The 15,332-nt window shown below is 41.3% G+C and overlaps 1 protein-coding gene across 1 annotated transcript in view; it reads right to left on the bottom strand.

Moving 5' to 3' along the window:
* Positions 1 to 15,332, bottom strand: part of stk10 (serine/threonine kinase 10) — a 58,631-nt gene that overhangs the window by 35,813 nt on the left and 7,486 nt on the right. The window contains exon 2 of the mRNA XM_071916312.2: positions 5,685 to 5,849. Within this exon, the coding sequence (XP_071772413.2) occupies positions 5,685 to 5,849 (165 nt within the window). The remainder of the gene's footprint in view (positions 1 to 5,684; positions 5,850 to 15,332) is intronic.

The raw sequence follows: 15,332 nt of genomic DNA, 5'->3' as shown, positions 1-15,332 counted from the left end.
AATTTCATTAAAACTTTATCAGAGGGAGGTTTATTAACTGAAAGCAATCAACGTTTCTTTGCAAAATACTAAAATCAAATCACATTTTTTCTGCTCAACACTTATCTTCTAAAACAAAATGCACAACACTACAATACTAACATACTGTACTGACTAACCTAAACTACTTTACACTGCAAAACTGTTTCAGAGGTAACTGCTTGGGGTGCAACTGCTTATACTGTATCCATCAATACAAGGTTTGTGTTTTCGGTAGAGTCTCTCCGACTAGATTTTCTCTCCCGGCTTGAAGGAATTCTTGGAATACGGATGACATCGACGTTGCGCTCTGGTGACAGATGTGATCCGACTGGTCAGGCTGCATGCAAAGCATACCCACTATGGGCTGAACTCACATGCAGACACAGGCTCTCACACACACGCACAAGATTATTTTATCATTACACATTTCAGGTGCAGACATGTAAAGACATAGCACCAAAAATCTGTTGAACAGCCAACGTATGCCACGTATTTGGAGTGGCCAGTGTTGCTGTTTTAATAGGAAAATGGAAATTGAGCAGTATTAGAAAAATATACAGTAGCTATTGGTTACAGTTCTGTGCATTAGCTCGACTCTTTAGTCCACTCTTAAGAGATAAATCTAATCTGTTAATCGGCCATTTCACAAAGCTCATTCTCTGAATTCTTAAACTAAGCCAAGTTGGATTCAGCCTATGTACAAATGTTTTATAGTGAGAATTTGGCCATTTTCTTTCTCTTTTGAGTCAAGCCGAACCCAGTTAGACACGGTCTACGAAAGCTAAAAAGTTTTCTAGAAAAAGCTAAAGCTAAACTGAGCGGACCTCGTCGACACTGGGGTGTTACTCCAGTTCACAGCTTTGACAGAGATTCCCCACCTCATTTTCTCAGGAGTCCACAGAGCGTAAAACCCTGCTCGACAGTTCTAATAAAATAGACCTGCTTCAAAACTGCAAAAACAAAATAAAGAAAGAAATGCCATTGTATCTTTCTCCTTCTTATGACACTTTGAAAATAACTAATGTTTTAGTGTGTTTTCTCTGAACTGTGTATTTTGGCATGTGTGAGAGTGTAAAAAGGAGGAAGTGCCAACAAAGACACGACATACTGACTTCTGTTGGGGCTTTGCAGTTGCATCACAAATCTCCATAGCAACCACGGCTGGCTCCAACATGGAGGTCCAGTTGGAGAATTGGCTGTACGTAAATAATGGCTAAATATAGAACAACCGAACAAGAAAAAGAGTGTTGTGGTGTGGATGTAGATCCATTAAGTAACATTATAAGTAAAAACAAATAGTCTGATAAAGTAGATTTGTTTTGAAATTCTAAATTACTATGATTACTGCAAAAACTACATGTTGTAGCTTGATCAGAGTCAGTTAAGTTAACCTAAACAGTTGTTTTGGCTTTGTTAGCTAGTTAAACTACTTAATCACACTATTGTCATAGTATTGTGTGCGTGTAAAAGTGGCTTACATGATACTATGATTTGCTAGCTAACAAGCTGACATTTAAACACAAAATCGATCAGATTTATCATTGGCGAAATTATTATTTCCCAGTCAAAAACAGCACAGCAATTGACTATGTCTATCGAACTGTGTTGCGACAGCCAAGTTGTACAATAAGCTGTTTGTTACGTTACCGAAAAGCCCTCTCTAGCAGGAAACACTAAGCAGAAAGTAAAAAGTAATGCTCTGCTGATACTGGATCTCTTCTGACACGTATCTCTCTGTCAGTGTTTCTCTCTCTGCATATCTGTGTATCTATCTCTTCATCACTCTGATTGTTTGATGCCTCTGTCCATGTCCGTCTGTTTCTCTGTCTCTGTCTCCAACACCAGGCAGCATTCCTTTACAGCCAGAGCTCAAGCCTCTCTTCCTTCCTTGTCAAAGCAAAAGCACTCAGCAAAGAGTTACAGACAGACTCCGGGTACACATTATACACATAGACTAATTACACATAAAGACACTCAAGCACTGACATACACATACAAGCACCCACTCTCACACAATGATACACTGCAAAATGTCAGGAGCACCTTCCTACAACTGAGCTGAGGGCTTAGGACCCAACAACTTTAATCCTGTTTCCTCCCCTTCATGATTACAGTGGAATTAAAAAGGTAAAGTCAGCTTTCATCTAGAATTTTGAGGAAAGAGGAAATTAAGTCCTAATATTTTACATACTTTGTGTTGATCACTAGGAAGAACCAACTGCAAAGCTTTTTTTTTATCTCAACATGATTGTAACTCAGTGTTCACTCTGTGTTTGTTATGTAGAGACAACCAGGAACAAAACATTTGTCAAGGCAGCAGCCAGCACTGTTCATCAGGCACAGAATGCACACAAATCATTTAAATGAGATATGGATGTATATTAATAAGCTGACATTAATTCAAACCAGGGAGTCAAGTATATGTCTAATTCATAAAACTCTGCAGTAACAGAATAGCGGCGGGCAAAACCTGCGACCCGGTAATTCATAAAAGTGAATACCGTGATGGAGCCACATTACCGCTGTGTTATCCTCAGCTGTAGGCCGGGTGACAGCCAATCAAAACCAACATGTTAATGAAGCTTTACATATGCAACACCTTGTCCACGCGTGTGTCAGTGCCACGGACCGCACAGACGTGTCACAACGGCAGAGAAAACCTCTTCCTCCTCATGCAGTCCTACTGCTGCCATGGCAATGTTGGCCATGGTAAACCCAATCATATCAGATGGAAACTGGCTTTTATAACTGCAATCAGAGCGGCAATTAAAATGAGAATTCATGGCCTGGGACACAATGTAACTTCATCTATTGATTTTTTAATCATTTAAATATATTTTTATTGGGTAACAATTTCTACAATATACCATCTGTCCAGAGCAGGTGGTATTTCTTGCGCTTCGGTGAGCATTTATGAATCTCTTTCACAATATGTAAATGACCAAAAGAGGTGGGAGAACAGGGAAAACAGGTAACAGGTTAACACTAATAACAACCCGGTATTTCATATTTACAAATGAGAAAACACCCAACCGTGACGGTATCTGCCCCTAACGCCACGCTAAAAATGTGACTTTATTATTAATGTCAATTAAAGGTCACCATAAGGAGACAAGTTCTATCAATGTTGTTGCAACACAGATCGATAAAAGTAATTGATTACTTAACGCCCTTTTAAAAGACAGGTTGCTTTGCCTTTAGAATGTCCAACAGACATAACAATGCTTCATCTACACCTAAATGATGTGTATAAATCAAGGAGATCTGTCCGTCTTCCTCTGCCCTTTCTCTCTCTCCCTTTCTTTCTTTCTTTCCATCTCTCTCTCCCTCTGTGCTTATGTCAGCAGTGCCGTCCGTATGTTAAAGGCCCCCTTTTTCTCACGCTGTGGGTCTGGCTGCCTCGCCGGCCTCAAGACCAAACTGTCCCTAAAGGGGAACAAACAGCCCTTCTCTCTCTGTCTCTGTCTCTCTCTCTCTCCCTCTCTAGCTCTCTCTCTCTCTCCCTCCCTCTCTCTCTCTCTGGGTGGGTGGGCACAGGAATGCACCATGCCACCCCCTGCCCGCTCCACCCAACTCAAGGTTAGTGAGGCCTGGCCACCAACCACTGGGCCAATTCTCCATATCCTAAAGCTAGAACACACACACAGCACTGAGGTTCTATACTTACTGTACATACAGCTTGTTCACTGTATATCGTGTTTTTACAGAGGGTTTTATGGTCTGATGCCTCAAACATGCAGCTGTAAACCCTTAAAATATTGTAAAAATATCAATTGTGGCTTTGTGTTTATACTGTCCCAGAGAGGCGTGTGTGTGTGTGTGTGGTTGTTCTTAAAATATAGTCAGAATAACAGACGGCAAGGAGAGTGAGAGTGTGTGTGTGTGTAAGTGAGATTACACTATAGTGTAGTGTAGTATCGGAACATTATATATGATATTTTTAAAGACTTGGAAGTGAGATAGAGTGAAAGCTGAGACTCCAAACACACACTCACAGGAACCTCACATGTGGTCTGAATGCTGTAAGTAGGGATGTTTGTACGTTTGACTAAACACCACAAGCTGACACAGTCTCACTAAGTCCAGGTTTGAATGAAGAGGGACGTTTACCTTACGTGCTCAGGAATTCCAGCTATGACCTGTACAACCCTGTCTAGTGTGTGTGTGTGTTTCATGTGTGTGTGTGGAGACGTAGAGGCAGTAACCTAGGTCACATCTTCTTATGGTAGTGAGAATGTCACATTTGAAGTTTGTGCCATTTGTGTTCTAAAAAAAATGTCTTACTTAGTCTGACCAGGAGCCAAAAAACCCTCAAAGTATTAATTTTATAATGATATGAAACAGAGAAAAGCAGCAAATCTTAGCATTTGTGAAGCTGTAAACAGCAAATGTGTGGTATTTTTACTTGATAAATTATCAAAATTATAATTGATTAATCGATTAATTTTCTATTCATCGACTAATCGATTGACTAATCATTTCAGCACTAATCTACATGTATACAAACTTCATTAATGGTCTGAAAACATGGTGAAATTAGTGGGGTTATGTCTCCACTTGACACTAAGTGACCCCACTGAGAAATTGTAACTTCCCTACTTTGACTATTTAACTAATGTCATGTCAACATCTGTGCTTGTCAGCTGACTTAAAATCGCTCTCCATCTCCCTTTATACACTCAAAGGACACTGGAAATAGAATAAGACGCATTTCTAAATATATGTGCATATACTCTTAAATATACATGTTCCTACAGTATAAAAAATGCGCACATACAAGTGGAATGAGTCTGAATTCCTTCAAAGTTTATAATAACATCACAAATTCTATAGGGGGAAAAAAAAAATGAAAAAACGAACACAACTATCTTTAGTCTTTACGCTGCCTTGTAATTCCTGAGATATTTAAGGTCATGGCCCAGCATGAGGTCACTAGTATTTGTCTTGGCCAGACAGACTGGGAGATTATAGAGAGAGTTGGAAAGTTTACAGTTGACTCAATGAGAGAGTGGGGAGAGGCAAAATAACTGAAGAGCAGAAGACACTGAACTGATGTCGATCTGCGTTCCTGCAGTGACCTCAGGGTGAAGATTAGGTCACCACTGATTCATTGTGTCACCCATGGGTCCTCCGTCATTCCGTTTAGATGATTCACCTTTCCTTATTTTTATTTTTAAACAGATGTCTCATATGTAGAACAGAATAAATATACTGTAGATGAAATGCTGTAGCGATAAACTAACAAGGCAGTCACAGATTAGACTAGATTTTATCATTCCATACTGAGTATATTTGTCCTTGTGTATTACACAGAGCTGGTAGATAGAAATCATTAAGTGTGTGTGTTGTTTATTCAGGTGTTTAGGTTAGTCAGTAACTGCAGTCTTGACTTGACACATTGTGGGAAACACCGATACTGAAACACGCACATGCAAGGTCAAAAATACTGCTCAATCTGATTTTAAATTGATTATTGATTATAAATTCTGCAGTGGCTGACTTGTTTAATAGTACTCAGTAAAGAGTGATGGGGATGATGTGACAGAGAGGGGATGACATGCAAATAAGGCTGCCACCCAGATTTGAATCCACACCACCACACAGTTGCATGGTAAAGACTTCAGATCTCACTGAAGGCTCTGCAGGGCGGGCCTGTTACCTACCCAGAGTTTGTTGTCGTGGTAAAACGCGTCGAGCAGCTTGACGATGTAGCGGTGGTCACATTTAGCCAGGATGTCAATCTCAACTATGTAGTCCTCCAACTCCTCCTCAGATTTTGTCTCTATCACCTTGGCCGCAGCCAGCGCCTCCGTCTCCTTGTTCCTGGCCTGAAACACAGAGAAATACAACATTAAATTCAACATGTATGGTTAATGGCAGGCTCCTGCTGTCTTAGGCCCCTTTGGTGGTTTCTTACTTTTTACTTTTATTGTTATTTGCATAAGTTTTCATCATTTTACATGAGGTTTTGCAGGGGCAAGAGTGCCTGGACCTCTCTTGGGATTTCCTGCCTGTTATTCTTTTTACGTTAAGTGGAGATAAATAGCTCCAAACTTTTGTCCTCTTACAACATTCATCATTTGACAGTGGATTAACATGAGAGAGATTCCGATAACATGCATCATCTAACATTTTAGACTATTGGATATGCATTATGATGTAGTGTAAACAGGTAAAACCAGGTTTGAATGTGGTTTTGGCCTGCAACCTGCAGAAGTGATGGCCAAAATCTGTATTCACAGCCACATTGTGTCTGTCTATAACACAAATCCTTTCTCTTTGGCTAAAACTCTTCCATGCCAGAAGCAAAAAAGCGAAATTTTCCGATTAGTGTTAAGGGCCAATGAACTCACAGAGTTTCACTTCTGCAGAAAATAGCTATTCTTATGAACTAAACTTGCATAGAGAAGTTTAAAGTTCGCACTTGCATCACAGGGTGCGGCTGTGTGATATGAAGAGGGTGTGTGAGGAAACTGCAAAAATGTATTACCCTGTTCCAATCATTTCTTTAGCTACGTGGCAGACTAAGGTGAGAGATATCCAAATCAAACTCAGTCAGTCAATGTCAGTGACACCTACTCTTAAAAAACAATGACCACTAGCAAAAACATAAAACCAATTATGCTACTTGTAAAAGGATGGTGTCAAACTTAAGTCCGTAATAATCATACGGTTTTAACAAACAGAGGGAATGTGGTTTCAGTTGCTGTTCAAGATGGAGATCAAAGTGTTGAGAGACAATTTAACCAAAGATTAACCAACAACAACCACCAAACACAAGACTTCAAAGCATCAACCTGGCCAATTCTCATCTCGCCTCAAAGCCTAAACCCCATTGTGTTATTTTTACACGTGTCCATCAGTCTGTGCCAGACTCTTATAGCCCAATTGAAAACCAAAGGGAGCCCGAAACGTTAAGGAACACAGGGCTGTAATTAAAATGTTGACTAGCCGACATTTAGAGGCACAACAGGAAAGGAAACTCCACACCCTCTCTGAGCAATCGGGGAGAAGGAGGAACCACGAAACCCATGAAGTGTTACTAGGGCTAAGCTAACACACACACACACACACACACACACACACACACACAGAATTCCAAGTAGCGGTTGTAAACATCAGCGCTGATTGCTCTGTGTTTTGTCGGAGAAACACGCATCAAAACACCCAAACTGCGGAGTGACTCAGAGCGAAGCACATGCATGGCACCAAACACATGATGTACATCCTTGTGTCACGGCTAGAATGTTGTGAACGCCGACTGAAGGGGTTTTGTGGGTAAACAAGACATGACTGGACGCCCGCAGTCAGGACCACACAAACGTGGTCGGTGCCATAATAAATGATCTTTCACACTGGATGTTCCAAAACAGGGGAATTATAAGATGTAAAAACACTGGGTCAGTGGAGGAGGTGATCCATGATGCAACATCTTAAGAGCTTCTGCCTTGAAGTAATAATCTGCAGCGTTTTCATACAAATAAACGTCCATTTCGCTGAACGATAGAGACTTATACCCAGTTCATGAAAGCTTTTACATTTGTTACACTTGCTGTTCTGAACACTCGGTGTCTGGTAGGTCTTTCCCTGGAAAATTCCTCTGGCACAAGGAAGTGATGTTTTTTTTTTTTTACATTTCCTGTAGCAGCAACAACTATTTGTTTGAAATAAATAAAAGGACTGGGTAGTTAGCGTGAGCAGCGATAGCCTCCATAGCTGAACAGACGAAGGAAAGAGCGCCACTTACAGAAACTTCATCAAGACAAAATCCAAGGAAAAAGACGTCACAGTACTGGACACACGGTTTGATTGACAGGTGATCTCTGGGAAGTGCAGTGCAGAAACACCACAGCAATGAGCGCTTAGCACCAAAGATGTCACCAAAATAAAAAGAAAAAATGGATTTCTCAGATTACCACTTAAAAATAAAACAGCTGAGAGAAAAAAACGTGATTATTGGCTACAAACAAGACATTTTGGTGATGCAAAACATCATGTATCATCTTTCATAGAGATTGTCGCTCCTCTCTTTATAGGAAGAGAAGCCGAGGGTAGAGCAGGGAAAGAACAATCCAGTAGAGTGTTAGTGAAACATTAGCTAGCGAGTGAGAATGTGAACAACAGTGTGAGAGTTGGTGTGTGCTCGAGAAAACTGGTCGAAGCTAGTGAAGATATGAGTGTGACAGTGATGTATCTCGACGAGAAAGAGACGGACTGCCATAGCGTGTGTGTGTGTGTGTGTGTGTGTGTGTGTGTGTGTGCATGCACATGTGCACCCGGTGACCTGCAGATTCTCGGCAGACTAAACAGCCCAGTGGGGTCTGATGCCTCAGTGCCTCACGGGAGCTGTGGGAAAACATCTGAATCAACAGAGCAGGCACACAGCAACACACACACACACACATACTTTAATTCGTCTTGGTACACCGTGCATGAGCATGTGTGTGTGTGTGTGTGTGTGTGTGTGTGTGTGTCAAACAGAGCTCCTGAGAAGCCGATCTGCCCCCACCAGGGAAAGCCGGCGGTGTGAGTCAACAGGACGCCTCCTACTGCCATCAGTCAGTTAACGAGCCTCGACTGTAAACACCGAGACATCTGACACTTTCACTCCTCTGCTAACCTCTCCACTATAAATGTATGCACTCATGGTACAGCAAGACACTTTAGATGAAAGTGTCCACCAAATGGCAAATGCTACATTATTATTGTCTCTTCATCTGCACATCTTACATTACCTTTACAGTGAATCTCTCCAAGCCTCTGCCTTGTAAAGTCCTATTTAGTGTCACAGTACCAGAATTTGTACTTTGATACCAATACAAAGTTCAATACTATTACGATACATCAGCAAACAAGAAAACCCATCAAGCAACATCACAGAGAAACTTGTTAAAAAATATTTTAGCAAGTTCTGTTGCCATATTGACGGTTGGGCGTTCATCTTTGTCGGCACTGTAAGCAAAATAGTTCTGGTAGTTTCGCTCCTAGCACCAGATTTATCAACCAGTTTAGGTGAACTGGGATTCAGGTCCAGATGTTGTGAACTGTTTGACATGTTTTCAGCTGTTTGACTGCTGCAATTCACTATTCCAATTCTTCTTCTTCTTTTAACTATTCCAGTCCATATGCCATCTGCATGTATACGGCCTCTATAGGAGACGATGGAATGAAACTTCAGCTTGCAGGACACACCGATTGAAAGTATCACATGCTTACAAAAATTCAATGTTAAATTCAAACATTGGCAACAGGATAAGTAGTGTTGAAACGTATTTTTTGTGACAACACTAGTGCTATTACACCTGTCATTTAAAGCCATTCTTCCTCATCTTACTCTATATCTTACTCTCTCTGTCTGTCTCTCTCCCCCAACCAAAGGCTCTCTGCATCATTTCCTTGCTTTGTGTTCATCAGTCTCAGATTTAGAGAGCTGCAGAGTGACTAGGCTTACATGGGGGATTGTGGGTATCTGTGGGCCGCAGAGGCTTTCTATGTGGGCTACATACGCCTCCCCGAAGTTTCCACTGCACACTTGCCTCGCAGACAACACAGAGATACGAGACATGCTGCCAGAAGCTGTGCAACAAATGGAGGCGAACTGATTTGTCAGATATAAATGCGTTCTTCATGTGAAGATGTGAAGAAGTCCTACTTTCATACTCAACAATGCTAACAGTGAGAATTGTGCACAGATATAAACAAGAGATAAGGAGAGGTGCAGGTCTGGGAGTTATAACCTTTCTTTATGCTGTGGTGTAGTCTCGCCTTTTAACAGCCAACCCTCCGACCCGACATTCACAAGGGCATGCAAATGCGTGCGCAGAATGGTGCACACACAGACAAACACACACACACACACACACACACACCTCTACATCTCAGTGGGAACAAGACTGAGGAATGCGCTTCTGGGCTTCAGCTGGATAGGGGGAGTGGAAGAAGTGGGTAGACAGAGAGAACTGAGCGTCTTCACATGTATGTGTGTGTGTGTGTGTGTGTGTGTGTGTGTGTACGTCCACATGTGGTACCATTACTGTACACAGCGGAAATTACACTGAAACGCCTCATTGTGTCTCACATGGGACCCCCTGACTTCCTAGAAGTTAGGGTGTGTGTGGGTGTGTGGGTGTGTGTGTGTGTGTGTGTGTGTGTCGCACATACTTGGGTATGCACACACGAGAGAGAAATAAGAAAGTCATTGCGGGAAGAGGCATCATCCTGCTCAAAGCTCTCTAATCTTACTAACCTAATTAGCTAAACTGGCGGAAAACATGTCACCCACCAAACAGGCTTGAAACAGCCTGAAACCAGCAGCAGCCTCTCCCTTCACAGCCGAGGGAACAAAACGCAAACTGAGTCTAGCTGACTGAAGCTCTTATTTACAGCCTGTCATGCCAGATGAGTGACATTTTAAAATCTCATTATCTAAAGACTGTAAGCGTTAAGGTTCCACTTTCACTTTGTGATATTAAATTTCACACTCCAAATGACTTGGAGAGAGAATATAATGGCAAGTACATACAGGGAACTGGTTTGATTCTCATGAAACTTGGAGGATGATGCATCTTTTCCACTGTGTTCCAGTGTTTTTAGGAGTTAAAGAAATGAAAGGTCAAAATTTGAAACTCAAACATGATCTCTCAGACACCACCAGTCCGATTTTGACAAACAAATTACACCGATTGTCCTGATGAGGACGCTATAATTAAATGTCAACAATTTCAACTCAAATGTGATATCTCAGACACAAACTGGTGCATTTATGACAAAGCTTAGAGGGATGATGCATTTTGGCGGTGTTCTGGTGTTTAAAAGCATTACACTAACTGACCTGCTGGTGACACTATAATTAAAGGTCACAATTTCACACTTAGGTCTTAACTGCTACACCACCAGTCCAATTTTGAGGGATGATGCATCTCGTTACCGATTGGCCCAAGGGGAGCCTGCGTCAGTCATGGTGGACGACATGTTTACCTGTTTTGAATTATTTACTACACATAAAAACAGCGTGAATGTCAAGTGAGAAGAAAACAAAAGAAACAGCGCATTGTGAAAGAGAGGACAGATGCCGCAGCCTTACAACAGAGACGTCCTCTCTGAAGTAAGTCAAACAGAAAACATAGTAAAATATAATAACATAATAACAGTGCAAAGCCACAGGACTGTAGGAGTGACGCAAGAATACTCTCCGACTACACAGCTCTAGCTCTCCCCGGGGAAAACAGCACGGCACTGTTTCTACCTCACTAACTCTTCTTAGAGAGAGGCCAAGGCTTTACTCTCTCCAACTACTCCAACAACAGTGAGACTCTCCTCCAGAAGAGGAACAACCAAGTCTTTGGGTTTTGTTTGGCTCCTGGTTTCCATGGAGACCATGAGGGATGCGGTGCACAGACTTGTTTCTGCTGGTCTGTCCTGCTGCTCGTCTGACTAGTTCTCTGCCTGGCTGCCTTTCCTGTTCATTAGTGACTTGGCTTACGTGCAGGCAGCACGTGGATTATCTGCAGCACCCGGCCTGACCGAAAGGCAGACAGAAGACAGACTGTTGGATTCACTATTTAAATCACAACCACTTTTAAGCTTCAACCAAACTGTCTGAAGGAGTGGGGAGATTGACTAATGACACAAATGTTAAGTTGCTGTTGTACATTTGAGGCATCTAATGCAAGGTCATTTTTTTGACCTCATATAGATGGGATTAGTAAATTATAGGGCTAAAAGATAGACAAAAAATCGAAATGCGATTATTCGACATATTGCATTTGCGAGTTTCTTGTCATACGTTTTTTAGAACTTTGAAATTGTTAAATTGTTATAATTGTTAAAAAAAATAGATGTCAGTGTGCAGGATTTACTGAGTTTGAGAATGACGAAAGGTTTTCACCAATATTGTTGATTCCTGGACCAAAGATTACCTGCAGCTCTAAAACACCTTGTTCAGAAATCCATTTTGGACGCTCCTCTCTCTTAAGCAATTAATTGTATCCTCTGCAATTTGGAAACTGCAGAAGTTCATATTGCGATTTCGATTATTATTATTATTTTTTTCGATTAATTGTTCAGCTCTAGTAAATTACTCACAAAACAAGACACCCGCACACTGGATCTCTACTCCCTTATCACTTTATTGGTAGCTTTCACCCAGAGTTTGCCTATTTTGCTGCCTTGTCCCAGCACCTGGCTGAATATGTGGATGTGCATACTTTGCCTTTCTTTGAATTAGTAAATTACTCCCCATAACATCTTTTAAGCCACATATAAACACTGTGTTGGTTAGTTTATATGTCTGTTTCCCTGTCTTATCTTCCTATATTCATGCCAGTCTATCCATTCATCCATCACTCTGTCTGTATGCCTTTTTCTCCATCTTTCTCTGTATCCAATTGTTGTTTGTTTTGTCGTTTTACACGCTCCTCTTTGTCTTTTTAGCTGTTTTTTGGTTGTTCTGTCCTCCTACTGTACTCTCTGCCTGCCTGGCTCTTCCATTGTCTGCCATGCATTTTTTGTTTCCGTTTCTCCCTCCCTATGAGTTTGTCATCCATGCCTGTCTGTCTCTCCCCATCTGTCATGCATATTTATCTATCTGTCTGTCTGTCTTCGGTAGCCGTCTATCTGAAGGCCACAATTCATGAGAGCAACCCTCCCTGCCGAGAAACACACCCACTGCTGCTAAACAAAAGCTTTAGAAAGGGCAAAGCTGTAAAAGGAGAAGTTAGTGACCCCTACGCAAGTATACAAACATAATGCACTGGTATAGACAAAGTACACACACACACACACACTCCTAGCCTCTATCATCCAGTATTCAGGAACACATAATCTTTTCAAAATGAATCAAGTTGTGAATAAAAACGTTTGATACTCCATCTGTGTTGACTAAAGCATTAGCGGTTACTTTGGGTGTGTTGGCTTAAAAGCATCAGATCAGAAGCACCGTCAAATGGGACAAGGAGACGCGCCCCTGCCAGTTATATAAAGGACAATAAGCTGAGATAGCAAAAAAAAAAGTTTTACTCCTATCTCTTCTTAATGTCATTTTTTTTAGGCTTGATGCCAGAGCTGGCTGGTGTGGAAGCTCCTTCTCCCTTTTGATGGCGTTTTAAAAATAATTCAAAAGGCCATAAGACTAGAGTGTCAGTGGGACAGATGAACTCGCATAACTGGGGAGATGGAGCACTTTCCCTGGGGTCAATCACATCCAGGTTGAATCAGTGGTATAACTGTTATGCTGACGTCTGTATTTTCTGCTTGGAAAGTGTGTTATAGTCCGTACAAGCGCACACACACACAACTTGTACAACAACTCCCTGCAGGAGAATGTGTGTATGTTAGACCTTTGCCCCATCATAAACCTGTACAACCCCCTTCATGTTGTGTGTGAACAGGAATGTGGTTCTCACCCCTCCATAATGACACCAGCTAGTAAAACCTAACCTCTGACAGCAGACGCCTGTTGAAGCGCTGATCTCTTATTCAGACGAACAAGCAGAGAAAAAGGGTTTGATTTATTTAGCAGCAGACCTGAGACAAAAAGTATATGAAAGCTCTTTTTACGGTTTGTTTTAGCACACTTTGGTGCCGGATGGGTGTTAGCGGGCACAGCTGTACCTCAATCAATGTTATCAAACTAAAAGATTAATCTTGGTGTGGGGTGTAACTTTTTTGTTTGTATCTTGGTGGAAAAATCGATCTTAAAACTCAGGAATCCCGCATGAAAGTCCGCTGCCCCACCAAGTGAGCTAAAGCACCAGTGTGACAGCCTGAGAAACACATAGGTGTTGTATCTCTGTATCCTGCAGCTCTATATGTGCAATGGGGTTTTTGGTAAATTTCTGGGACCGACAGACTGACCCTACTGGCCAAGTGAATTATACCAACAGCAGGTTGCAGCTAAAAACACCGGTATTATCCTTTAACAATTCACTCAGTGCAATTTGCTTTGTTATCTCTTTCAGAGAGCGTCATAACCATTAGAACATCATATCTGACATTTTATAAGGAGACTCATGAAATAAAGTTTTAAGGTTAAGGTTTATTTGTATATTAACTGACCTCAAGAGGTCAGTCATTGAGTTCACTAGTTAGTCACTAGTGTGTGCATCCTAAGTCCAAGTCATTGCACTATTACACTGTACTGTATCACTTTCTTTCCCCTGCCCCTCTCAGTGATAATGTACATAAAATGGCTTTCTAGCCTTAAACTATCGCTCTTAAAGGTCTTTAACCACAGCTGGTTGTGACGACTGAGGTCAGGGTTCCTACACATTCTCCGTTTCAAAATTCCACACCTTTTTTAGATCTTAATGTCTTGACTGAAGCTGATTTTGGTCGGTGTTCAATACGATAGTGGCAGGGAAAAATGACTATAAACTAGGCCATATCATTCTATAGCAGAAATAATATGTGACATGACAGAGGGCCAGTGTAACAGGACAGGACAACAGTTTTTCTTTGATAGTCTAAACTTGTTGCAAATACTTCAGAACCTGAAAATTCTCAAATTAATTTTCCATACATTTTGAGACTTTGCAGACCTGTGTGTAGGAACCCTGTGAGACATCTATAGCCAGCAGATCAGAGCAAATAGATCATAGTAAGTCAGGATTCAGGGTCACTAACCATAATGTTTCATTGGCCACATTTTTTGATTAAGATTTACAGTGTGAAACTGATTCTAGATGAGTGCTCTTCTGTAAATACAGGTCTGGGCCTTGATCATAGCTGAGGTCAATACAGATTGAATCAGATCATAAGATCAACAGAGAAGGTTAAGACATGATTGTTATCCCCAGAAAGCCGGATAGGCGCTGTGGGGGATTGGTTAGCCTACATTAAGCTTTGTGTGAATCGGCTTTGGTTTTGGATAGGATGATCTTTATTTCCTTGAAAGTAAAAAGCTGTTGCTGTTGTTACTTTCTAGGCTGAAAAGCTGGAACTGGAAGTTTTCACCTAAAAATTGGGTTAGAAACGTGACCAGAACTTTAACCTAAAGGCCTAACCCTAACCTTAAATAGAGACAGAGAAAATAATAAAAATGTTGTATCTTGGCCAGAAAATGCCAACAACTGAAAAGCCTTTTCGCTGGGTGTAACTGCAAACAGTAGAGAACTATTTCTTCCTGCTCTGAAAGGGGAAGGACACTAAAACTGAGGGCCTAGAAAGAGAATGTGGCCTATTTTCTTCTATCAACTCATCAACAAGATTCTTTCTCTCTTGCATAACCCGCTGACTGCACATGAACATAAATTCATGCATTTATAGACTGTAACTGTAACAGGGTGTGCAGCACATAACCGAGGGAAGCTCAA

This window comes from Centroberyx gerrardi, chromosome 11, assembly GCF_048128805.1.
Source record: "Centroberyx gerrardi isolate f3 chromosome 11, fCenGer3.hap1.cur.20231027, whole genome shotgun sequence".
Taxonomy (NCBI): Eukaryota; Metazoa; Chordata; class Actinopteri; order Beryciformes; family Berycidae; genus Centroberyx; species Centroberyx gerrardi.
The sequence above is the reverse complement of the archived record's forward strand: the minus strand, read 5'-3'. Positions and strand labels throughout refer to the sequence as shown.